The 24,828-nt window shown below is 57.3% G+C and overlaps 1 protein-coding gene across 1 annotated transcript; it reads left to right on the forward strand.

The window, feature by feature from the left end:
* Nucleotides 1-8,526: 8,526 nt before the first annotated feature.
* On the forward strand, nucleotides 8,527-21,618 carry CELF5 (CUGBP Elav-like family member 5). Its single transcript, XM_039839214.1, is given in 11 exon segments — nucleotides 8,527-8,840; nucleotides 9,746-9,825; nucleotides 11,471-11,617; nucleotides 12,345-12,486; nucleotides 12,568-12,714; nucleotides 14,282-14,344; nucleotides 14,864-14,880; nucleotides 14,883-14,952; nucleotides 17,034-17,177; nucleotides 19,256-19,419; nucleotides 20,685-21,618. Coding segments are annotated over 10 exon segments (1,221 nt in total). The 5' UTR covers nucleotides 8,527-8,557; the 3' UTR covers nucleotides 19,384-19,419; nucleotides 20,685-21,618.
* The last annotated feature ends 3,210 nt before the right edge of the window (nucleotides 21,619-24,828 follow it).

Here is a 24,828-nt window from a genome sequence, read left to right on the forward strand (position 1 = left end):
GGGCCGGCTACCATGTGATACAGCACAGATCTAGAATTTTCTAGACTGGGGCCAGCTACTGTGTTGGAGAGCAGAGACCTAGGATGTTCTAGATGCAGGAACATGGTCTGGCGTCATCATATGTCCAGACTGCAGAGCTTGAGGTCTCTCTTTGATCCCAGCTGGCAGTTGGCAGGTGAAGAGTCTCAGGCAGTATCCTCTCCTCTCTGGGCCTCAGTTTCCCCAGCCTCCACATGGGCCTAGCGTGTGAACGTCACTATTGTCCGGCCCTGCCGGGGCCCCTCATCTAGCTGTCATGTCCACTGGGAGGGGGGCTGGGGCTGCTACTAGCCCTGTTTGACAGAGGAGGAGACTGTGGGTAAGACAGAGGGGACTCGTGTGTGGTCACCCAGCAGGATGAGGACCATAGCAGTATCCACCCCACTCCAAAGGCCTTGAACCTCTGGCTTGTCTGGTTCGCTTTCCTGCAAGCTGGCCTCTGCCTTCCTGGAGGTGGGGGCCAGTGTTTGATGAACAAGAAAGAGACGGCTCAGCGCCGGACCCTGGGGACGCAGGGAGCCCTGAGGACCACCCCCAAGCCTGGGCATCGTCCTCTGGAAGTAGAGCCTGGCTTTCCAAAAATATTTCTTAAAGTTTGCAAAATACTACACACTTAGAGAAAAAATGCACGTAACACAAATGATAAAGCAAGCGCCCCATCACCACTACTACACAGTTGGCACCCCAAGACTCCGAGCCCCAGCCCCTCTCCTCCTGCGGGAGGAGCCACTACCCTGACTTTGATGGTACCCAACCCCTGCTTTTCTGCATGGTCCTCGCACTTAGAAATACGGCCCTAAAATGTGAGACGGCTCTTTTGCTTTAACCCAACCTGCGTGGAATCATACTACGTGTAGGCGTTTCCGTCTGCCTTTTTTCCATTCAGTACGATGCTCACGAGAGTCAGCGTCGCATGCATCCGTGGTTGGTGCTTTTTTATTGCCGTATAGTATTCCACGGCACGAATACGCAATTCGCCCATCCTCCTGCTGGTGGGCGCTTGGGTTGTTTCTGGTTTTTGCTGCTGCAGACAGAGATTCTTGTCTGTGTCTTGGCTCCTGTTGGGCACATAGCCGGGAGTCCCGGTCCCCGAGCACGTGTACCTTTGGCTTCTCATTTGCGAAGGGGTTGTCCTCCCTCCCCCAAGGACACCCGCAGACGTGGGACCAGCCTTGCAGAACCACAGCTGGAGACTCGCTCACAGATTGCATGGGAGGGTGGGGCTGCTGTGGCAGAAGGTCCCCTCGCCTGTCAGCTGCATCTGAGCACGGACGTCTGAGCCTTGACAAGGCGATTCCGCCGGAAGATAAAGCGACAGCCACACGAGGTTTGCCCCGTGCTGGGAAGGCCACCCTGCTGGCTCACGTGCCCACACGCTGAGGAGCCAGAGCTGGGGCACTCTGGAGACCAAGACAGCCACCACCTCTCCTGTCCCCTGCACACACGCCCCCCCAGGAACCTGTGTGTGTTGGAGGACGCAGTATGGAGTGGACACTTCTGGCCTTTTATCTCTTGATAAACCAGCAGGGGAGGGGCCCCGGGTCGCTCGCTGGCCCTGTGCTCGCCCCCCTGCCCCATGGCACAGCCGACCCCTCCCCTAATACTGCTTTCTGAAGTGATGATGACCCCCCTCTCCGGTTTCCTCCTAGAGCGTGCCAGCGGTGTCCGTGGGGGATGCAGTTTAATCAAATCTCAGCATTCTGGAATAGGATCCGAAATTGAATAACAGAATCCCAGAATAGAGCCTGGAATGCAGGCAGGACCCTGGGCGGCTCAAGGAGGCAGCACCCCGAACCCCTCTGCTGGGCGGTCAAACCCCAAGACAGGGTCCCTGGGGTGCAGTGGACCCCACGGGGACAGTTGGGGCCAGCATGGCCAGCTCCCATCTCTTGGGGCTAGACCATCTGAGGCAACACCATCTTGTTCTTCGTGAAGGTCTTGGGGGGTGAGGGAGGCCCCAGATCTGAAGGCCCCCCGCTGGTCATCTGAGCACCCCAGAAAGGGAGACATTTGTATGTTTGGCTGTGAGCCCCCCACCACCACAGGCCTTTCCTAAAAACCCCTTCTATACACACAGGGGACTCCGAGGTGGCCCCCTTGTGGGACCTGCTGATGCCCCATAACTTGGCTTGGCGTCAAGCCAAACCTGTGGATGAGTGAGGGGCCCCAAGGTGCCGAATGTCTAGTGAGTTGGCCTTCCTCAGCCTCAGTTCTCTCGTATGTGGAATGGGACCGCAGGAATGTTCTGAAGATTCTGCCAGGTGACGTGTGCCAGGGGCCGAGCACACACGGGAACTTGGCGGTTCTATGCAGAATGAACGAGGGGACCGTCTCAGGCTAGTCAAGCCGTGGGACTCGTGGCCAGTTGTGCTGTCTGTCCAGGCCTGAGGCCCCCGTGGATGGAGCAGTGTAAACACAGCCTGGTTTAAGCTCTCGGTTGTCTCCGCTGCTGGGCACTGCCTGGCTTATGTCCAGCTCGCTCTGTGCCCACGGGAACAGAGTCTGAGTTTCGCTCTTTGCGAACACCGTAGGTCATGCCTCCTTTGTGGACCCTGTGCTGGGCCTTCTCCGGGAGGGGAGCACAGAGCCGCTCAGCCCCTGCCCCCAGAAGCTGCCCCAAAAGAAGATTGTGTGTGTGAGCGAGCACGTGTGCGCATGGTGTGCGCGCACGTGTGCGTGTGAGCAAGCACGTGTGCGCATGGTGTGTGCGCACGTGTGCGTGTGTGTGCACGTGTGTGTGTGCGCGCACGTGTGCGTGTTGGGGGCACGTGCTGTGATCAAAGCAAGGCCTGGGCAAAGCGACAGAGAGAAAGGCTTCGGGAGCAGGTGGCTTTTGAGGGGGCCCCAACAAGGTGACAATGGGGTGCTGGGGGGGCACAGTCCAGCCCGGTCCAGCCCAGTGAGCGCACAGCAGTGTCCTAGGGTGTGGGAGGAATGCCGAGGGTGGAGCAGCGGAGGCACCTGAATACCCAGATGAGGAGCCACCCCCCACCCCAGGGCAATGGGGAGCCACGGCTGCATTTGGACCAAGAGAGGGGCCCGGGCAGCCCAGGTGGGGGCCTACCTTGCTTCCTTCTTCTCTACATCCCTCGGAGACAACCCAGCTGGGGCCTCCCCTGGGGTCACCGCATCTTCTAAAGGCATGACTTTGCAAGTCTGGGACATGCTTTGGGGCCCAGCCTGACCGGGCGGAGACTCCTCCTGCAGCCTCAGCATCCCCATCTGTAACACACTCAGGTCGGACGTGAGGGACTCTTTTCCCAGTGGTATATGGCTTGGTTGAAGTCACCCAGCAAAAGCAGGGGGGCAGAGCAAGGACTGGATCCCAGCCACCTCACGTGTGCCACCCCCGGAGCCCCAGCCCACAGGACGCTTGGAGGGCTGGCTGGGTCTTCAGAGGACCCCGGGGAAGACCAGATGGGGACTCTGATTCCGACCTTCTCCTCCCCCTTTCTGATTTGCCCATCTGTAAAATGGGGATGTCTCCATCTCATGAAGTTGCCTGGAGGCTAAATGAGTCAGTGGATATACATGAAAACTTGTCTCCCCTTCAAACTCCTCTTCACACTTCAAAACCCACCAACAGACTTCACGTCTTCAGTGCAGCCCCAGGACAGCCTTCGGCTCCTCACCCTTCTTCACTCCAGGCTCCCCAGCCCTCGACTGTGCCACCTGCCCCAACCTCGACCCCATGAGGGTGGGAGTGTCTATCTGCCTCTCTCTCCCTCTCCCCTAGACCAGTGGGGTGGGTCATCCCTGGGGTTGCACAACTACTCAGCACGGGGCACACTGGGAATGTCGTCGAGTGAATGAGTAGAGGAAGGCACAGGGCAGGGAAGGGATGCAGTGATGGGGAGCCAGGGAAGGTGGAGGAGGGAGGGAGGGCACTCAGCAGAGACCTCGGTGGGACAGATGGAAAGAGGTGGGCAGAGCCAGATGGGAGGGCAGGGGCGACGGGAAGGGTGGGGTGTGGGGAGACCCACTCCCCCCCTGCTGGCACGCCTCCTCCGGGCTGGGCTCTGGTGGGCAGCATGGGTGGAGCCTGGACGCTGGCTGGTGGATTGCCTGGATGTGGGGCGTAGGGAGCAAGGCGCTGGGCCCCAGCTCTCGTGCTGTGTGGCTGTGCGCCTGGGACCGGCCAGCCGGGCGGCGGCACGTGGATGCCAGCCTGGTGCACGTCTCCAGGCCGCTGGGTAAGGCTGGGTGTGGGGCTGCAGGGTGCGGGCAGCCGGGCCTCCCAGCTTCAGGTTTCGAGTAGGGGGGTGTAGGTGGGGAGGAGGGGGCTGCCCACCTGACTTCTGGGGCCAGACTGACAGCCCCTCCCCCTGCCAAGCTGACCCGGAGGGGGAAGGGCCTCCCAGTAAGAGGTGGAAGGTCCCAGGCTGCACAGTGGCCAGTGGACGTGGGGAGCAGGTACTCAGGCCACGAGAATGGGGTGGGGGTTGAGGGTGCAGTGATGGGGGTACATTCCCTCCCTGTGGCCCCCCTTTCCTCATTCGCTCCCTCTGCTCATCCATCTCTAGAAGATTATATTTAAATATCTCTTTTGTGCAAGGCAGGAGCTGGGCTCGCCCCTAAGAGGCGGTTTCCATGGCAACAACAATTGCCAGCTTCCGTGTGGTGAATCAGCGTTGCCATGGCAACCCCATCCTCATCTGCCCAAGGTGCTGGGAGTGGGGGAGGAGGTGAGGGCCTGTGGAGGTGGGGTGGGTTGGGTGTGGGGAGCAGGAGGCTGAAGCTCAGGTGCCCCCTCTCCCTCCACCCCTCCTTCACCACCAGAGTCCACCCCCAGCCCAGAATCTGGTCCCATCTGATTAAAATAACTCCCCTCCTGCCTCCAGCTATTGGGGTGTGGTACCCAGGTGGAGAGGGCCTGGTGTGCATAAGTGTGTGTGTGTGTCTGTGTGTGTGTGTGTGTAGCGGGAAAGGGGAGACATGGTTCTGCCTTGCTCAGGTGGTTCGGGGTCCCTCGAGTGTGTGGCTGGGTGGCAGGAAGTTACCTTGTGGGAACTGGGAACGCTGGATGGGGGGGACAGAGGCCTGTCTGGTTCTTGGGCTCCCAAGGTTGAGTTCAAATTGGGGTGGCCCATATGTGCCTGGAACACTCAGAAAGGAGAAGGGTACCAGGTGGGAGGGGCTTAAGGAGGGGTGGGGACACAGGGAGGAGGAAACGACTCAGAATGGGGGGCTCAGAGGGGACGGGGAAGACAGAGAGGGGAAGGCCTTGCAGAGCGAGCGAGGAGACTCGGAGAGAGGCTCAGAGCTGGGACACGGGCTGAGAGAAGGGGAGGTTCAGAGGGGAGGAGACTTGGGGTTTTCAAAGTTGGGGAGGGGTCTCTACTCATAGGATTGGGTGGAAAGACCCTTACACGTGACGTGTAGGATCCTTAGTGCCTCGACTTGCCCACCATGACCTTGTCGGATGTAATAAGAGACTTCTCTCTGGGCTCTGATTTTGACGTATGATGGGGTGAAATCGGCCCCTCTCTCGAGCTGGCCAGCACCGTGACGGGAATGGCTGGCATTTGTCAAGCACCGTCTCTGGACGGGTGGGGATCTGCTCCAAGACTGTCCGAACTGGGGCCTGCGCTCGCCACCCGGGCCTGTTGGGAGCGACCAGATGCCTTTGTGCCCTGCGCTGGTGGGCACTGGCCACTTCCTTCTGGTCAGCTCGGTCTGGTAAACTCCTCGGACCTTCCAGTGTCCTCGCCCTGTGTGGAGTGACGCTGTGGTCCCCGGTCCGGAGGGAGAAGAGTGAGCTGTAGACGCTTCCTGCCCTGAGGCGGAGGGAGGAGCGAGCCCAGAGGGCTGGAGGGGCTGCCTGTGCGGGGATTTCGAGGCGGGTTTTGAAGGATGGTAGGAGTTTACCAGAGATGCCAGGTCAGGAGGAAGATCCTGTCCTGGGGCCAGCGGAGAAGCAAAGGCCACCGCATCCCACCTCCCTCAGGTCCGTTCTCACATGTCACCTGAGCTCATATTTGTGGCTGGGGGAGTTTGGGGGAAGGGGCTAGTGAGGATTTTTTCCATTCGACATCATTTTCAATACCGGGCTGGGAGACAGAAGTTTCCAGAACAATGAGTACAGCTTGCAGGCTGGTCCACTCGGATATGACAGTCTTCCCACCCAAGGTTCGGGCTGCTGACCGAAAGTAGCGGCTTGGTGTATTGGTCAGCTACTGCTGAGTGACAAATCATCCCAACTGTCTTATATGTTCATGATTCTATGGGTTGGTAACCCTGGGCTTGGCTCATCTGAGGGGTTCCTGCCGATCTCTCCTGGAGTCATTCATGCAGCTGCGGTTGGCTGGGGTTCAAGAGGGACTAGCTGGGCGGGGATGACCTCGCTGTATAGCAGAGGGGACCCTCTACGCGTGAGGTCTGCTGTCCGCCGGTAGCTCTCCCGGGCTCGTCCACCTGGCGATCTCAGGGTTGCAAGCATGCAAGCTGCAAGGTCTCCCGGCGCCGAGTTTGGAACCCCTACAACTACACGGCCGCCACAGTCTATTGGTCGGAGCAAGTTGCATGGCCGAGTCTGGATGCAAAAGGAAAACAGACTCCAGTTCTTGATGAGAAGAACCCTGAAGTCACATCCCAAAAAGGGACTGGAGGAGTTAAGCCATCTTCGCAAACGGTCCCTCACACCTGGGGAGGCAAGGAGGCTTTCTGGAGGACGGATTATCGTTACTGGGTTTCCAAGGCTAAGTGAGCGTTTTCCAGGCAGCATGAGCGAAGCCCCGTAGGTGGGACCGTGTGTTGTTTGGTTCTAGTGGGGCGTTAGCGGCTGCTGCGGGGAGGGTACTGAGGCTGGGGACGTGGGCAGAGTTGCGTGGCAGAGCTTGGGGGAGGGGAAGCCTCCGCCCACACAGCCCCCCCTGCCGACCTTGACCTCTCCCTCCCCCTTCTCTCCACAGATGGCGCGGCCAATCCAGGTGAAGCCTGCGGACAGCGAAAGCCGCGGAGGTAGTTGTCATCTCTCCGTGGCCTCTGGGCTGGGGGTTGGCTGAGAACGAGGGAAGGAGGGACACCCCTGCGCAAAAGCCTGCAGCAGTCACCTGCCTGCTCCGACGCCCCAGGGGAGGGGACGGGAGAGCAGGGCGGTGGTGTCCTCTCTTCCCAGCCACAGAGTCCCAGGCCAGGGCCAGCTGCTTCCCCTGGAGCTCGAAATGCCTCACTGCTCTCAGGGTGCAGAAGTGGGGTCTCCAGACGCAGAGGGGATGGGGTCCTGAAAGGGCTGCGGATTGATTTCCGGCGTGTGCACGTGTCCACACCTGGACAAGTGCATCCAGGTGTATATATGTGACCACGCACACCTGGTCATGCCCGCGTGCGGGTGTGTGCAAGTATGTGCCGCGTGCATGCGTGTTTGTGCGGCTGGGGCCGTGGGCATGCGTGCGCGCTGCGTGCGTGCGTGCGTGCTGCGTGCCCAGCCCCTGCGCGGGTGTTTGCGTTTGAGCTCCTAAGCTTGACTCTAACAGGCTGGACATGTGGGCACGCGGGCTGGGGGCCTGGCAGTCTGTGTGGGACTGCACTGCGTGCTGAGGGCTTGCCTATGGGGGGGTGCTTGGCTGTGCTCAGTGGGACCCAAGGATCGTCATTCTTGGGGATTTTCATGCCCCCCTCCCCATCGCAGGTGGATTGAGGGCCGAGGGAGAGCAGCCAGCCCTGGGGGTGGTGTGGAGGGCAGGGCCGAGAGGCCCCTCATGCATGGGTAGGAGCCTAGTAAAGGCCATAGGGCTGGCAGCCCGTTTTCACACTCTCTAACCTGGCTGCCATTGTGGTCAGCAATTCAGAGGTGGGGTCTGCGTTTCTCCATCTCTTCCTCCCTCTCCCTCCGGATTGCTGTTTCTCTTTCCTTTTTCCCTCCTGTCTCTCTGCGCCTCTGAGTCTCTCTCTGTCTGTCTCTTTCTCTCTCAGCCTCTCCCTGTCTCTCTCTCCTTGACTCTCAGTCTCTCCCGGCTGTGTCTCTCCCTCCCTCCCACCCCTATGAGTGACAGCTGCCGGAGAAAGGGTCTCCATAGTAACCCGGCTCACCATCACCCAGAGAGGAAGCTGCCGTGGTCCTGATTACAGGGGAGCAGTGTGGTTATCGAGGGGGCAGGGCCCTGGTGCCTGACATAGGCGAGGTTAGCCAGGACTGACTCCTGGCCTTAGACTTGGGCATCGACTAGGCACCCACCCCAACCCCACCGGACAGGGAGTGCGGGCTTCCCAGGCGCCCTTACTCACTGAACAGCGAGGCTGGGCGGGGGACTCTTCCAGGCACGGTGAGGATGCAGAGGCCATCAGCTCTCACCCCATCCTGGAAAATCTAGATGGCTGACAGACAGACAGGGACCTAGGCCAGGCCAGGCAGATCCTAACCCTGGTACTGTGCGTGGCTCTCTGAGGCCCAGCAGGGAGAAGCTGGCTTTGCCGGGTGGGTGAGAGCAGTGGAGTAGAGGCCCCGGATGATCAAAGGGAGGACATTCCAGACATGGTGGTGGAGGGGGGGCGTCACTGCGTGAGGAAAGGCGTGAACATGGGACCTTGCAGGGACGTGGGAAGGTGGAGAGACCCAGGGCAGGGAAAGCGCGTGGGTGTCACCTCCCTCGCAGGCGCAGAACGGGCCCAGCTGAGGAATTCCTGGAGGCCCGCAGGCCTGGACTCGGCTGAGGTGGTGTCTCCGCCCACAGGGGACCGGAAGCTGTTTGTGGGGATGCTGAACAAGCAGCAGTCGGAGGAGGACGTGCTGCGGCTGTTCCAGCCCTTTGGGGTCATCGACGAGTGCACGGTGCTCCGGGGGCCAGATGGCAGCAGCAAAGGTCAGGGTCGTGGCTGGCTCCGGGGCGGGGCCGGGCCAAAGGGGTGGGGCGGGTCCTGGAGCGGGGGCGGGGCACTGCAGGGGCGGGGCCTGAGACAAGGGGGCGGGCGCGGGCGAAGGATGTGGGGCCTCAGAGGTCCTGCCTCTGTGCCCACGTCCGCCTGGGATTGCCTGCCTCTACCTGACCATCCGCGGAACTATTCCGCCTGGCTTTGCCTGTGTCCTGTGGGCTGTCTTACGGCCTGATCCTACCTACTCCAGCTCTCCCGAATGGCTGTACTTTCTAGGAATGATTGTTTACTGACCTCCCGAGACTTGTTTGCCTGTCTGCCCACGTGACTGTATGTGGCTAGGGTTGAGTATCACTCCTCCTGCGCCTCTTGGTCTGACTCTTTCTGCCTGAGTGTCCAGGTGACTCTTTCTGTCTGGGTCTTCATGTGTGTGATGGTCTCTGGCTGGCTGCCCACCTGATTCTGTGTGTGACTGGCCCACTGGGTCTGCCCTTGTCTGGAGACTTTATCCCCATTTCTCCAAGTCTGGTCACCTGGGCGTATCTGTCCGGGTCTGAGTGTATCTCTGCCCGAGTATGTCCACAGGACTGTATCTCTCTGTGTCTCTGCCTGACCGTTTCTCATTTTACTTCTGCACATCCGACTACAACTCTGGATCTTGTGGTGTTGGTGGCTGGTGGGTGTTCTCTAAGCCTGTCCCCTGCCCTTGATTGTGTGCTATCTGGCTGGCTAGCTTCCTGATGGAATGGCTGGCCGACTGTCTGACTGTCTGGCTTTCTGGCCGCCTGTGTCTGATGCTGACCGGCTGCCCAGGGCTCCCAGCCCCCTCTCCTGTGGCATCTCCTGCCCAGAAAGACCCCGTGGCCTCTCACCTGTTCTCTTTCTCCTGGAGCAGGCTGTGCCTTCGTGAAGTTCTCCTCCCACACGGAGGCTCAAGCGGCCATCCACGCCCTGCACGGCAGCCAGACCATGCCGGTGAGCAGGGGCTGCGCAGGCCATGGCGGCGGAGCGGGGGGTGGGGGGGAGTGGGGGGAGCGGGGCGCGTGGGAAACGGAAGAGGGGTCTGTCCCTGCCGTTCCAGCCACTCGGTGGCGCTCAGCCCTTCTTCAGAGAGGGCACAGGTGGAGGCAGAGGGCAGATCCCTGCTGGTGGGCGGATGTGTGTGAGTGAATGTGCGAGCGTGCAAGTGTGTGGCTGCATGTGTGTGCACGTGTGTGTGAGAGCGCAGGTGGGTGTGCGCATGCCGGTGTGAGTGTGCGATTATTAGTAGGTGAGGGTTACGCGAGCACCCGTGTGCTCACGAGGTGTGTACGTGAGTGTGCATGGTTAAATGTGCATGGGAGTCGGTGCATATGTAATGTATACATGCCTGGGGGCTGTGGCGAACAGGTGCGCACATCTGTGTCCGTGTGTGTGAGGATAAGTGCGTATGTGTGTGGATGAGCGCGTGCGAGTACGGGTATGTGATTATGTGTGCATAGTAACTGTATGTGCTTATGTGTGTATGTGTGTGATTTTGTGCATGAGAATGTATGAATGCATGCGTGCAAGTGTGTGAGCCTGCGTGGTGAGTGCAAACGTGTGAATGTGTGTAAGTGTACAGGAGAGTCTCTCAGGATAAGTGAGACCTGAGGGTGGGTGGGATTTGCCGAGGCCAGCAGGGGACAGGAAGACATGGAGAGTGACAAGGTCAAAGGTGGGGAGGGGACCGGCGGCTGCAGAGGAACAGGGGAGGATGGCTGGAGGGGCCTGTGGTTCAAGGCCAAGGTGCAGGGGTTCCTCCTAGGGTGGAAGGGAGCCACAGAGGGTTTCGACAGGGGTGGGAAAGGGCCGGGTCTGTTAGAAATGTCCCTTTGGGGCCGGAGTGGGAGGTGGGCAGGGGCAGGACTAGAGCCAAGACCTTGTGGGTCAGCAGCTGCGTGAGGCTGGGGAGGACCAGCCAGGCATTGGGAGTGGCCCTGCCCCCCGGGAAGGGGCTCCTGGAGCCACCATCCCTGTACATAAATGTGCAAACTGCTCTGGAAGATGAGCCTTAGAGGACCAACTCTTCTCTCAGTTGTTCTTGAAAGTGGTATAAAGCACAGGGCGGTCCCAGAAGAGCAGGTGTCAGGTTTAGTCCCCGGAAGAGCAGGACTCAGCTCAGCCCCAGGTCAGGCTTCCTCCTGCTCACAGCCGTCCAGTGATGGAGCTGGCAGGGAGTGAGCTCTCCATCAAAGGGGGCATGTCAGCCTCTCTGGTGGCTGGATTCTCACCTGTTCTCAGGTGTGGGTGACACTTATAGGGTTCTTCACCTGGGGCCTCCATTGTTCTTTAGGAGTTGGATTCTCCTCCTGTGTTTGAGAGTGTGGCTGATAGGTCCTCCCTTGCACCCCAGACACAGCCCCCAGGGCCCGGATGCCCCACCTGTGTGCAGGGACGGCTGCACGGTCAAGTGCGAGATCCGGGACTCTGATCTCCAGGCTGTCTCGCTTTAGCGCCTGAGGTCTGCAGCTAGGGGTGGCGGACAGCTGCTGCTGTCTCCACCCCTCATCCAAGGGCCTGCACTGGTGTAGTTCTGGGGACCCCAGTCCTGGATACCCCCCTCCTTTTTTTCCCTTCCTGCTTGTGGCTGCCCCTGCAGGGTGCCTCCTCCAGCCTGGTGGTCAAGTTTGCCGACACGGACAAGGAGCGAACACTACGGCGCATGCAGCAGATGGTGGGCCAGCTGGGCATCCTGACGCCATCCCTCACCCTGCCCTTCAGCCCTTATAGTGCCTACGCTCAGGCTGTGAGTGACCCCAGCAGACATGCTTCTGTCTCCCGTGGGGCTCCCGAGACCACTCTGGGGAGCTGGCTCAGTCTTTCTTCATGTAGTCTCTGTTAAGGGGATCTGCCTCTCTGCCCATCTTTCTGTCTCTTCCCCAACCTCTCTGACTCAGGGTCCTATCCTGACCATAACTGAGCCTCCAGCCATAAACAGAGTCCTGAGCCCAAGCTAAACCCTAACTCCAAACTGACATGACCCCATGCTCAGCCCCCAAATCCAGGCCGAGCCTCAACCCCGAACCAAGACCAAACCCAGAGCGAGCCTCTAAATCCAGGATGACCCCACACTAAGTCCCAATCTTGGCTGAATTCGGTGTTGGCTGATCCCTGATCCCAGGCCAAGATCAAATTCCTGGCTGAGCCCTGGTCCCTGGGTGAGCTTTAATTCCTAAATGGACCCAGACTGAGCCCTAATTCCAGGCTGAGCCCAGATCCGAGACGGAGTCTTGACCCCAAGGCTGAGTCCTGATTCCTGGCTGAGCCCTGATCCCAAGGCTGAGCCTTGATCCTATACTGAGCCTTGATCCCAAGCTAAACCCCAATTCCTGACTGAGCCCTGACCCTGGCCTGAACCAACATATCCAGCCTGACCCACACCTAGTCACTGGAGGACCAGGCCTGCCCCCATGAGCTATGATCTCAGGGCAGGTGCCACACTGACTGCATGCCGACTCCCTCTCCACCCCCAGCTCATGCAGCAGCAGACAACGGTCCTGTCCACCTCGGGCAGCTACCTGAGCCCCGGCGTGGCCTTCTCACCCTGCCACATCCAGCAGATCGGCGCCGTCAGCCTTAATGGGCTGCCTGCCACACCCATCGCCCCTGCCTCTGGTGAGAGCCCGCCAGGGGCCCAAGGGTAGGTGGGCAGGGCTGGGGCCAGGCACAGGCTCCCCTTGACGCTCTTCTCTGCAGGGCTGCACTCGCCCCCACTGCTCAGCACTGCCGCCGTGCCCGGCCTCGTGGCTCCCATCACCAACGGCTTTGCAGGTGTCGTGCCCTTCCCTGGCGGGCACCCCGCCCTAGAAACTGTATATGCCAATGGCCTCGTGCCCTACCCAGGTAATTTGGGTGGTCCCTGGTGCTAAAGACAGTGGCAGGGGGCAGGGATGGTGTCTCTGGGACAAGCATGATTTCCTGTGCCTTTGTGCCCAGGGAACAGAGGGGCAGAACAAAGGGCGTCTCCGCTGAACAAATGTGAGCAGCGGGCACAGAGAAGGAGGGTAAACGTAGGAACTCTGCACCCAGATGTTTCTGGGTCCATATTTGGCTTCGGTGGCACTGGTGGCTTCTTTAAGTCTCTGAGCTTTAGTTTGCTCATCCAGGAAACAGGGCGAATAACATCACTCATCTCATGAGGCTGCATTGACTATGAAGTCAGTATGTAAAATGCAGTATGTAAATTGTGAGACCCCGCCCCCGAGTCCTGGCCCCGCCCAACGCCTCCCTGTCGCCCTGCCCGCACCGTGGCCACGCCCCCTCCCCCAGACCGGCGTTGGCCCCGCCCACATCCCCTACTACCAAGTAACACGTCCCCTACTACCAAGAATGGCACCATCGGCCTTAATTATTTTAATTACTATTTGGGAAGATACCAGTACCTGTATTCAGTCATTCATTCGCTCACTCAGTATTGACTGCACACTGATGTGGGCTGGGCCTTGCCCTCATGAAGCAGAGGTACCGTCTTTCTCTACCCTATACTATGATTTCAAGGCAAACATCTTCCAACACCTCACTGATGGGAAGTAAGTCATCTGTGTTTCCACCATCGAGGAGAATTTACTTTTATTTTTATTTTGAAATGATCGGAGGCTCATGGGGAGTTGCCAAAATAATACAGAGAAGTTCCGTGTACCCCTCACCCAGCTTCCCCTGATGCTAACCTCTTACATAACCATTGTGAAAACCGGGAAACTGACATCGGTACCGAACGATGAACTCAACTAGAGGAGGAGCGCTTATTCAGATTTCCCCTGCTTTTTACATGCACCGTGTATGTGTGTGTGGTTGTATGCCATTTTATCGCAGGTATAGATTCTTGTAATCACCAGCACAATCAAGATGCAGATCTGTTCTAGCTCTACAGAGCAGTTCGATCATGTGACCCGTTTACAGTCGCGCCCCCCCAACACCTTTCCATCCTCTGGCTACGTCTCTCTATACGAGCAGAATCTTTTGGCTGATTTTTTCCCCAGACTCACCAGTTCTGGTGGCCTGGACAACTTCTCCCCTCCCCGAGTGAGAGAGGTGAATGCATGAGGGTGGGTGAGGGTCTGGAGCAGAATCCTGGAGTCCTGGAGAATCTAGAGAATAAACGGAAAAAGGGAGGGGACCAGGTCGGGAGACAGAGATGGGAGTGATGTTCTGACCACTCTCTAAAAGTCCAAGAAACCTGAATTCCAGTAAGGCTTCTGCCATTTCCTATCTGAATGAATGGCCCTGTGCCAGTTACTTCACCTCTCTGAGCCTCAGTTTCCCCACCTGTAACACGGGAGTCATCCTTGCAAAATGTTTACGTAGAGGTGAAGCTGGGGCGGTGTTCCTTGCTCCCCTTCCGGAACTTAAGGTCGGAGGCGGTGGATGGCAGGCTTCTGCCGCCCCACTTAGCCCCTCCGTCTGCCCGCAGCTCAGAGCCCGACCGTGGCCGAGACCCTGCATCCCGCCTTCTCCGGAGTCCAGCAGTACACAGGTAAGGAGGATGCGGGCCGGCATCTCGTCCTCTCACCCCCGTGCGGCCCCGCCCCTAAAGGAGCCCCGCCCCCAGGGCTCGGCCCTCGGCCTTCTCTGCCGGCCACGCCTCCTACTTCTGGCCCTGACCCAGTTCTACCTCTCCCGCCCTGCTTCGGCGTCCGTTCCCGCCTTCAGAGCCCACCTTGGTCCTGCCCCGACATCCTTCCCCGCCTTCGCCAACACCCCAACCCTTCTCTGCTCAGAGGGACTAAGCCGTGGCTCACCCTGAACTTTGAGACCTGCCCCGAGTCCTGGTTCCCGCCCCCATTCTCCCTGCTCGCCCTGCTCCGCACCGGCCACGCCCCTCTCCTCCCACACTGGCAGTGCTGGTCTGCCCACAGAATCGGGGCCGGCCCCGGCAGCCTCCCTGCCCCCCTGGCTGTCTTAGCCCCTGCCCCACCTCCGGGGAGTGTTCCTGACCCCACCCCTTCATGGCCTTCACACCTGCCTCCCCCCAGCCTCCCGGAAGTCTCTGCAGCTATGTACCCCACTGCAAGACCATCACGCCGACGTGCTTACCAGCTGCCCCCCAGCCGCCGCCCCTCCTGCAGCAGCAGCAGCGAGAAGGTGAGGGGGCCGCGACTCCCCTGGGCGCCAGCCCCGCCCTCTAACCGCCCCCTCCACCTCCCGGGCCCCCACTCGGCCTGGCCTCTGGGGGTCTCTACGTTCGCGGCGGGGGGCCAGGCAGGCCTGGGTTCAAGTCCTGACGCTGCCCCTGCGTGTTTGGGGAGCAGCTGAATCTCCCTGTCTGAGCCTCAGTCTCCTCTGGAAAGTGGGAACCATGCTTTGATCCCGTAGGCATAGAGATATCCTCTCCAAAACGGGATGATTTCTCTAAATTTTTGGAGAGGACACTCGTTTTGAGGTTGCAGGCGGAGCGACGAGGAATTTCCGGTAAACTGAGGCCTCCCCAGTGAAGGCGAGGGAGGGAAGGAGTTCGACTCTGGAGTCGGACAACCGGGGTTCAGGTCCACCCAGTTCTGACTTGTGACATGAGGAAGGCACCTCACTACCTCGTGCCTCAGTTTCCTGGTCTGCAACACGGGCGACCATCCGTGCCAACAGGTGTTACTGGAAAATAAGCAGTGGCTGTTCCTGATACACAGTGGGCGCCCAGCACGGGGGAGTCTCTTCCTCCTTTAATCCATCTAGTGGGGATGGGACTGGGGGGCTGGGGAGAGGTGACCAACCAGAAAAGCCCCAGATCACCCCAAGGCAAAGGAAGCCCACAAACAAGTCAAAAAAAAAAGGTAGGATCCTAATAAAAACGGCAGCACAGTTTTATGAATGTTAGATGACTAAGAAATAACATGGATACTACAAAAAATACGGCATTTTATCATGGAGGAGACCTGAAATTTGCATGTGGAAGTTTCATCGGAAGGGTTGCAGCATGTGAGTTACTGTGAAATAGTGGAAAGAGGTCGTCTGAAGTCAGATGGGGACAGGTGTGGCTCCTAACACACTTGGGAAACGGAGGAGGTCGGTAGGTGTCTGTGTGCTTGCGCTTGCGCGTTTTGTTTTACGAAGCTTGCTTCGGCCGGGTGCGGTTTTCCGCATTCACCTTGTGCTTCTTGGAGACGAGACAGCCCACCAGCAAACACAAAATTTGCGTTACGCTCAAAATTGTTCCGTAACATATCGATCACGTTGGAACACAACTTGCATTTTAAAAACAAGCCTTCGGGACCTGCAGGTGGGAAGTAGAACTGAGGTTCTAATAAGGAAGTTACCGGGTGGGTATAGTTGTGTGATCTTGAATTTTGCATTTTCTCAGGTGGGGAATTCTCATGGCGAGGGTGGGAGGAGTTCTGGGTGGTTGGACGGTGACTTTCGCTTTAGGGAGCGTGGGAGAAGATTTGGGAACTGTTCGTAGCTTCAGGTAATCAAAGTTTTTAAATGATTATCATTTATAGTTTGTATATGAGCCATGCACTGGAGATTATATGAGGAGGGGATGATTTCAAGGATTATCTGTGTTTGTTCGTTTTGTTTTTTTAATTTCTCGGTATATTCTACCATTTAAAAATTATCTGTAGTTTCAGGATATCTGGGGTTCGTGACTGGAGAATTCTTTTTATTTTACTTGATTTTATTTTTGCATCATCTGAGTTTTGAAAATTATCTAAAGTTAGAATTATCCAAGGTTTTTGGAAAATATATCTGGATATTTGGGGTTTGGAACCAGAGAATTATTTGTTGTTTTGTTCTATGAGCGTCGGACTTTAAAAAACAACGGACATTTTAATTTAGAAGCCGTTTTAGACTTACAGAATTATCGCAAAGATAGATCAGAGCTCCCATATACCTCACACCCAGTTTGCCTGATTTATGTAAGTGATCTGGAGTTTGAAGCTTAGGGATTTTCCAGGAGTTTGGGGTTGCTTGGGATTTATCTTTGTTTGCGGGGAGAGGCAGGAATCATTTGAATTTCATAAATTATTTGGGGCCTGAGGATCGTCAGATGTTTGGAAGTGTCTGTGTGCCCAACCCCACCCCATTTCCATACTCCTTTCTGGGTATCATGGGGCACCCCTCTCCTGACAGCTGGAGAAGCCAGATGTGGGCTCTGGACCCGTGCCCCTCCCCCCGGGGGGGTCCACCTCCCCTCCTTGGGGGCTTTACCTCTTTCTCTCCCCCACCTGCAGGTCCCGAAGGCTGTAACCTGTTTATCTACCACCTCCCCCAGGAGTTTGGAGACACGGAGCTGACGCAGATGTTCCTGCCCTTCGGCAATATCATCTCCTCCAAGGTGTTTATGGATCGGGCCACCAACCAGAGCAAGTGTTTTGGTGAGTACCTGCTGTGGGCGCCCTTCCTGCTGGATCCTGTCCAACCCACGCCCCTAGGCCTGGAATGGGGAGGACGAGAGGGGGTGGTCAGCCATGAGACAGGCCTGGTCCAAAGAATCACATTAAAAAAAAAAATAGAATCACATTCATAATCAGACTGAGCACTTATTAAGCATCTACTGTGTGCCAGGCACTTGCCACACATTCTTTCTAAAGCTCATTCATTCATTCATTCATTCATTCAACAAAGAGATATAGTGTGCCCCTGCTGTGTGCCGGGCACAGAGCTGTGAAGGAAGCCGACAAACTCCTGCCCTCAGAAAGATCTTACTATACCGCCCGACAGATGATGGAGGTGCTCCACATCCGGGCTCCGAGCCATCGGCCCCACTTGAAATGTGCCCAGTGAGACCGAAGGCCTGAATTTTAATTTGTATTTAATTTTCAATGAATTTAAATTTAAATAAGCACCATAGCCAGTGGCATCGGAATCGGAAAGCACAGGTTTAGGGGGAGGAGATGGAAATAAACAAATGTCAGATACAGACCAGGGAGCTATATAGATGGTATGAAGAAAAGCAGGCGTGACCGATGAGGAGCCAGCGTGGGGAAACCCGGGGGATGAGTGTTCCAGGCGGCGGGAACGGCATGTACAAAGGGCCTGGGGCTGGATTATGTGCGTTGCAGGAACAGCGAGGAGAAGGCCGTGTGGTGGAACAGAGTGAGGGGCAGAGGGAGGAGGCGAGGGCAGGGAGGGGAGGGGCAGGTTGTGCAGGGCCTCGTGGGCCACGACATGGACTTCCTTGTCCCTAGAAACAGGAAATTGGGGCTCAGAGAGGCAGTGCCACCTGTTCACAGTCACACAGCAGCAGAGGGGCAGAACCTGGATTAGAACCAGTCTGTTCGATTCCAAAATCTGGACTGTCAACCCCTCCCTGCCCAACTCGACTATTTTTTGTTTCCTGTATTACTCAGCATCCAGCCATAAAAAGGCAAGGATTGTCCCAATTTACTGAGGGAGGAAAGAGAGACATAGGGTGGTCTAGTGACGCACTAGAGGTCACACAGCAAGTAAGGGACCCCAGCAGTGCCTAGGCCCCCTGTTGTGTATCCTGGCCCCAGGAGGAAGAGGAAATTTCTGGGGGAAAGCCTACCCAATCACTTCCAACAATCGGGGGTCACTTGCCTTCTCTGAGCCTCTCAGTTTGCTCATCTTTATAATGGGGGGAAGGAGATAATAGCTCTGAATTCCCCCATAGCTCCCCATGGGCCTCCGCAAGACTCCTCAACCCTGACCCCCCACTTGGCCTCTCACACAGAGCCCTGGTGTCCCCACCTCCAAATGATTGCACATGTGGTCCCCTCCCCCTGGAGGACCCCTGGCCCTTATGGCCTCCACACCTGCCCTGTGAAGCCTGTGAGGACCAAGAGGTGAGGGGGAGGGGGAGGGCCAGGTGCGCTCCAGGTGGCAGGTGGAGGGAGTTTGGGCTGGTGGCAGTTTAAGGAGGGGGAAGCTTAAGTGTTTCTGATGGTCTTAGGGAAGACTGGGGAAAGAGAAACGGATAAGAAAGAGAGAGAGAGGAAGGTGGAAGGCGAGAGAGAAGAGGTACAGGAAGGAAGGGACAGAAGAGAAAGAAGAGACAAAGACACACACACACACACACACACACACACAGAGGCAGAGAGACAGAGGGACAGCTAAGACCCCAGATGGATAGAGGTCTCAGGAGGCTGACGTCCTGGGGAGAGGGAGGGAGAACGTGGCCCTCCCAGGACCCCCAGAAGGCCTACCTGTCCCCCACTCTGGATGGGAAGCCTCAGCAGAGCAGACCCCAGGTAAGGAGTGAGCGCCCCACCCCCAGAGGCATGCAAGTCCAGGGGTGTCAGACCAGGCCGGGGCTGCTGCGTGTCCTCTGGCAAGCCCTGCCACCTCCCCCAGCCCGTCTCCCGTCTGGCCCTGCGAGCGCACCCCCCCACCCCCAGGACCCCGTGCGCCGGGAGCCAGGGCCGCAGCACTGGAGCGAGCCGAGAGGACGCCCACGGCGCCCACCATGGCGGGTCCACCCCGGTCTCCGCAGGCTTCGTGAGCTTTGACAACCCGGCCAGCGCGCAGACCGCCATCCAGGCCATGAACGGCTTTCAGATCGGCATGAAGAGGCTGAAGGTGCAGCTGAAGCGGCCCCGAGACCCGGGACACCCCTACTGACGCCCACAGCCGCCCCCGGCTGCGGGCTTGGCCCAGGTGAGCCGCCAGGCGGCCCCACGCGCCCCGTCTTGTCCGCACCCCTCCCCATCCTGCAAACCTTCCCCAGGCTGGGGGGTGCTGCGAGAAGCCACAAGGAGCCCCCAGGTTGGAGTGGTGGGGACAGAGCTGGACGAAGACACCCCAGTCACCGCCGCAGACGGGAGGGAGGGATTGGGGCAAGGAGGCTGGGGAAGCCGGGGCGGTTGGCAGTTTTTTTGGGGGGTGGAGGGGGAGGCTTGGCGGCTTGACCGGAAGCGCCCAGGGGGCGGGTTTCGGCCGGGGGCGGGGCGCGTGGTGGGCGGGGCTTCTGTCCTGTCCAGGCCTCTTCCAGCTGGGCCCCTCCCATAGCTCCTTATTTAGTGTGATTCACGCCCAAGGGTTGGTGGGAAAGTGAGATTTTGCCCCGCCCACCGGCATGCCAGAAAAAAATCCCCCAAACACACAAATCCCCAAGAGTGTGTTTTGCCATCAGAGCGAACGACTTTATCAGCAACTAATCGCCTTCTTTGGGGAATGAAGAATGAGCCCAAAGGGCCAGTGAGGAGACCACTGACCTCAAGTCTCCACGAGCTTCATCTGTGAAATGGGCTCGTAGAAGTCACCTCCCTGGGAGGCAGCAGGGGGGACTCACACGGGGGACGCGATGTTTTCCCAGCTGAGCCCCGGACCCGCCACCTAGAAAGCTCTTGATAATGCCTTTCGTTTTTTTAACTTTTTAAATCGTCATTGCCGTCGTCTGGCGCTTAGCGCAAAGCAGGTGCTCAGTTAGGGGCCGGCACCCCCAGGTTTGGGGGTGTGCAGTCACAGTCCTGCACCCCGCAGCCGGGTTTGGGAGCCCGCCACCTGCAAACCAACTCACAGGCGATCTGCACGCTTTTAACATGCTGAGACAGCACTTCCTTCCTGAGCACCTACTATGCGCTAGCCACTGTTTACGGCACTTGGGGACACAGCCGCGAATGAACAGAAACGGGGGGCGGGCAGAGGGAAAAACTGCCTTCCTGGGACTTCTGTGGCAGGCAGCAGGGGAGAGTGACACGAAAGGAGTATTTGTCCCCAGTCGCCAGATGAGGACACGGGCTTCACGACCCTAAATCTGTTCCAAGCTGGGTTTGTCGGCCTCCAGACTCCCAAACTGACTCTGAAAAGATTAGGGGCTTGGGGCCCCAGACCCCAGCCCGGCCGGGGCAAGGGGGGGGCGGGATGAGGCCGGCTGCCGGGTGCCCGCTCCGCGCTCCCTAACGCGCCTCCTTCTCCGCCAGGTGAGGGGCGTCCCACCCCAGGAGGGTTTCCCGCTTCATCTGGTCCAGGAGATTTTCGTAAATTCCAACCGAGCTCGGACACCAGCCCTCCCTCCCTCTCCTGTCTCCCCTTGCCCCCCCAAAATGTGAACCGCTGCCCAAGGGGGCGGGGAGGGGGGAGCTCCTGAGGTGGGGGCCCAGGGGTCCACCAGCCCCTCCTGAGGGATTTCCTCGCTTCCTGCCACACGCCACCTTGGTGGCTTCCCCAAACGAAATCACAACTTTTCCTATATATATATATGCATATATATATAGAGCTATAGACGGTATATATATTTTTTGAGTATAGATCATGGGACCAAACTTTTCTGACTTCCTTCCATCCCTGGGCGGGTCACTCAGCAGGGACACACGAAGGGCTGAGGCCGGCCGGGCACCCGGCGTCTCCCCACCTCCGGCTGCCGCGTCAGACCAGGGTACGGGACCCCGGGAGTCATGGGCCAACCTGCACACCGCCAGGACTTTGGCCCCGGTTCTCGCGGGCCCGTGGGCTCCTCCGGCTGAGCGTCCCTGGTCCCGGCTGCGACTTCCGGAACCCCCCGCCCTCTCCCTCGTCCCAGGGCCCCGCCTTCCCGGCGCAGAAGAGACCCCTGGCCTCCCCCGCCCACCCCCCGAGTCATAGCCTTACTCATGTGGCCAATAGCCCTTAGCTTTTCCGTCGGGGGGCAGACAGGGTTGGGGGGACCCCAACCCCCGCGCGCCCTCCCAAGGGCAGGCAGCCCGCCGTCCCTGCCTTCGGATCACCAGCCTGGAGCTCACGATCTCACGATCTCACGACCAAGGTCTCTGCGCTCGCTCGTCGGACCAGCCCGACCGGCACTGGCCAAGCGCCCCTTTGCCGAAGATACCTCTTCAAAGAATTTTTTTTTTTTAAATTTTGGTCTTTCTGAGCAGGTACAAAGAAAGAAAGCAGGGGAGAGGGAATCAAACGACAATGGATTTTTTGTTTTCCTAAGCGGGGGGGAAGTAGGGAGGGAGATGTAGGGGTGCCTCTGTACAGCTACAAACAAAAAGCCACCTTGAAGCACAGAGTCAAGTTCGTTTTGGACGTCCAGGGCCTCTATGGGCATGAGAGAACAACAAGCTCAAGAAAAAAAAAATTTTTAAGGAAAAAAAAAACATTCTCTTTTGTTTCTACCAAAATGTAGTGACGGACCAGAAAAAAAAAAAAGAAAGAAAAAAAAAAAAAACACATAGCAAAAAAAAAAAAAAAAGGAAAAGAAAAAATCTGACAACTTCGTTCGATGTCCAAGAGTTTGATATGGCATGGTTCCGAGGCCTCCCTAAGCGTGCCTGGCGTAACCGCAATGTCTCGTCTCGCGATGTGCTGGCGATGTGCTCAGGGGCGAGAGAGAGGGGCCTCGTTCGTCCCCGACGCCCGCCAAGCGCAGGCCTGAAAGCTGCAGTGGCGTGTCCCTTCTGGTCCATGTTTACTGGCTGTAAATGCCATTTTTTATACTCCACATCGAAGATCTCATTGATTTATTTTCTGATAACGCTTTATTTCTCTCCAGTGATAATTTCAAGTTTAACTTACACAAACTGACGATAAACCACACACACACACACACACACACACACACCACGAGGAAGACAAGAAAAGGACTTAGAAGAAGCTTTGAGTTGACTTGGTTTGAATTTCGTGGCTGGAGAGGTTCTTGTCACTGTGGCGTGTTTCAGGTGAGAAGCTGCAAGCGTCATCTTTATGTCCAAAACGCCTCTCTTTGGTCTGGAGAAAGCGAAAGTTTATTTAATAAAAGTTTTACTTGCTAAAGGATTGAGCGCTTCCTTATTTGCCCTGTCACGTCAGTGAAGACCGAGTGTGTCTGGGCCCATTGCGTGCCCAACCTAGACAGAGATCCAGATTTGGAGTCAGGGCGTGTGGGAGCGCGTGTTCCAAGGTTTCTTCACCCTCTGGATGAAGCAGATGAAATCTCGGCTGTGGGAACGTCGGGCTTGCCTTCCTCAGGAAGGGCCGGTGCCCATGTTTCTGGATTCCCACGTTCATTTATTCAGTCAGTCAACAAACATTCCTTGAGCACCTGCTGCACACCTGTTCCTCTGCTGGCCGCCACGGACACGGCAGCGACCAGACAGCTCTGGTTCCTGCCCTCACGGAGGCGGCCCGGGAGATGAGACACTACACAGTACACATTTTTAAAAACAGGTAAAATTCACATATCATAAAAGTCACCATTTTTACCATTTTCAAGTGTGCGATCTAGTGGCATTAAGTACATTTACATTAAGTACATTTACATTAAGTACATTAAGTACATTTTGCAGCCATCACCTCTAATTCCAGATCATTCCATCACCCCAAAAACAACCTCATCCGCTTTGGCAGTCACTCCCATCCCCCTCCCCAAGCCCCTGGCAACCACTCACCCACTTCCTGTCTGTGGATGTGCCTGTTCTGGACATGACACATACATGGAATCACGCACGTGTGGCCTAGTGTGTCCGGCATCTCTCACTAAGCGTCGTGTTTTCAGGGTCCACCTGCGTAGCCAGTGTCAGCGCCTCCCCGCTTTTTACGGCCGAGTGACACTCCCCCATGTGGATGGGCCACGTCGTGTGTATCCGTTCATCCGTCCGTGGACGTTTGGGTTGCTGTCCTCTTCGGGCCATTGTAAATAGTGCCACCGTAAATATCCGTGAACACGTTTTGTTTGGACACCTGCTGCAGTGCCCTTGGGCCGTACCCGGGAGCGGAATTGCGGGGCGGGTGGTAATTCCGTGTGTAGCTCTCTGAGGAGCCACTCCGTCGTTTTCCATGACAACCGCCCCATTTTACGTTCCCACCAGCAGTGCACAAGGGTTCCGGTTTCTCCGCGTCCTTGCCGGCACTGTTACAATAGATTTTGAATTGGAATGTTGGGGCAGAAAGTCCCCAGCTGGACCTAACGCGGCTGAGGACCCAGAAGTGCCCTGAGGAGGTGAGACCAGAGAGATGATGTGGCTTTGGCTCCTGCCCCCACTGCCGTGGAGGCCTCAAAGTTCCTCCTCCCCCCAAAAAAACCTGAGACCTGGAGTGGGGGACATGGGGCTCTGGGGGGGGCCTGGGCGGGGCCTGGGGGGTGTTAAGAGATGGTACTTGAAACTGATGGGACTCATACTAACTGCTCTGTTTAATGAGCTATGTAGTGTCCTGCTGGATGCTTTGCAGAGCTGTGTCTTTTATCGATAATTCATCCCATTTTAGGGTTTAGGAGGCTGAGGCTCAGAAATGAAGTACCTCGCTCTGTCACGGGAGAACAAGGCCCAGGTGGGGTACAAGCTGGGAAGATGAGCCCGAGTCTGCCTGGAATAGTTTTCTGTGTGGGAGGAACAGCCTGGGTAAAGGCTCAGAGGCTTGAGACGTCATGGTGATTGGACAGTTGGCCGAGGCTGCAGCACCAGGCGAAGGAACAGATGCAGAGACTGTAGGGGCTGGATTATGGAGGTCCTTTCATGATGAAGCACCTACTGTGTGCCAGACTTTGTCCCTGCCCTCCCAAGGCCTCAGTTGAGGAGAAAGGTGGCGGGGGGCGGAAAAGGAACTACCCATCTCCACGAGGAAAAGTAATTCTAGAGTGTGCTAGAAGTTGTGACCACGATGAAACTAGCAAATCCGGGACATTATCTTAGGGCAATGGAGACCCTCAGGCAGGCTTTAAGCAGGGGAGGGACATGACCAGATTGGGGTGCTAGAAGGGTACCTGGGGTGATCTTCGTTTTGACGAGGTGTGACTCGGCACTCTGGAGGATGATTGGGCAGGATAATATTCCTACCGAGTGTTTGCTGAGCACCTACTATCTGCCAAGCGTCGTTTCAAGCCTGTGTGATCCAATACGGTAGCCACTAGGTATGTGTGGCTATTTAAAGTTAAATAGATTTTAATCATTGTAAATTCACTTTCTCAGTCACACTAAGCCACACTTGAAGGGCTCAATAGCCATATGTCCGTTACTACAGAAAGTTCTGCCACTGGTCTAGGCTGCTACCACCTGTGAGTATGTTCTATTAATAGCCCGACTTTATGATTTAGTAGATTGGGGCCCAGAGAGGTTAAGTGACCTGCCTGTGGCTGCACAGCAGGAGCTGGATCCGGGCCCTCAGGCT

This window comes from Pteropus medius, unplaced genomic scaffold (genome assembly GCF_902729225.1).
Source record: "Pteropus medius unplaced genomic scaffold, Ma_sr-lr_union100, whole genome shotgun sequence".
Lineage (NCBI taxonomy): Eukaryota > Metazoa > Chordata > Mammalia > Chiroptera > Pteropodidae > Pteropus > Pteropus medius.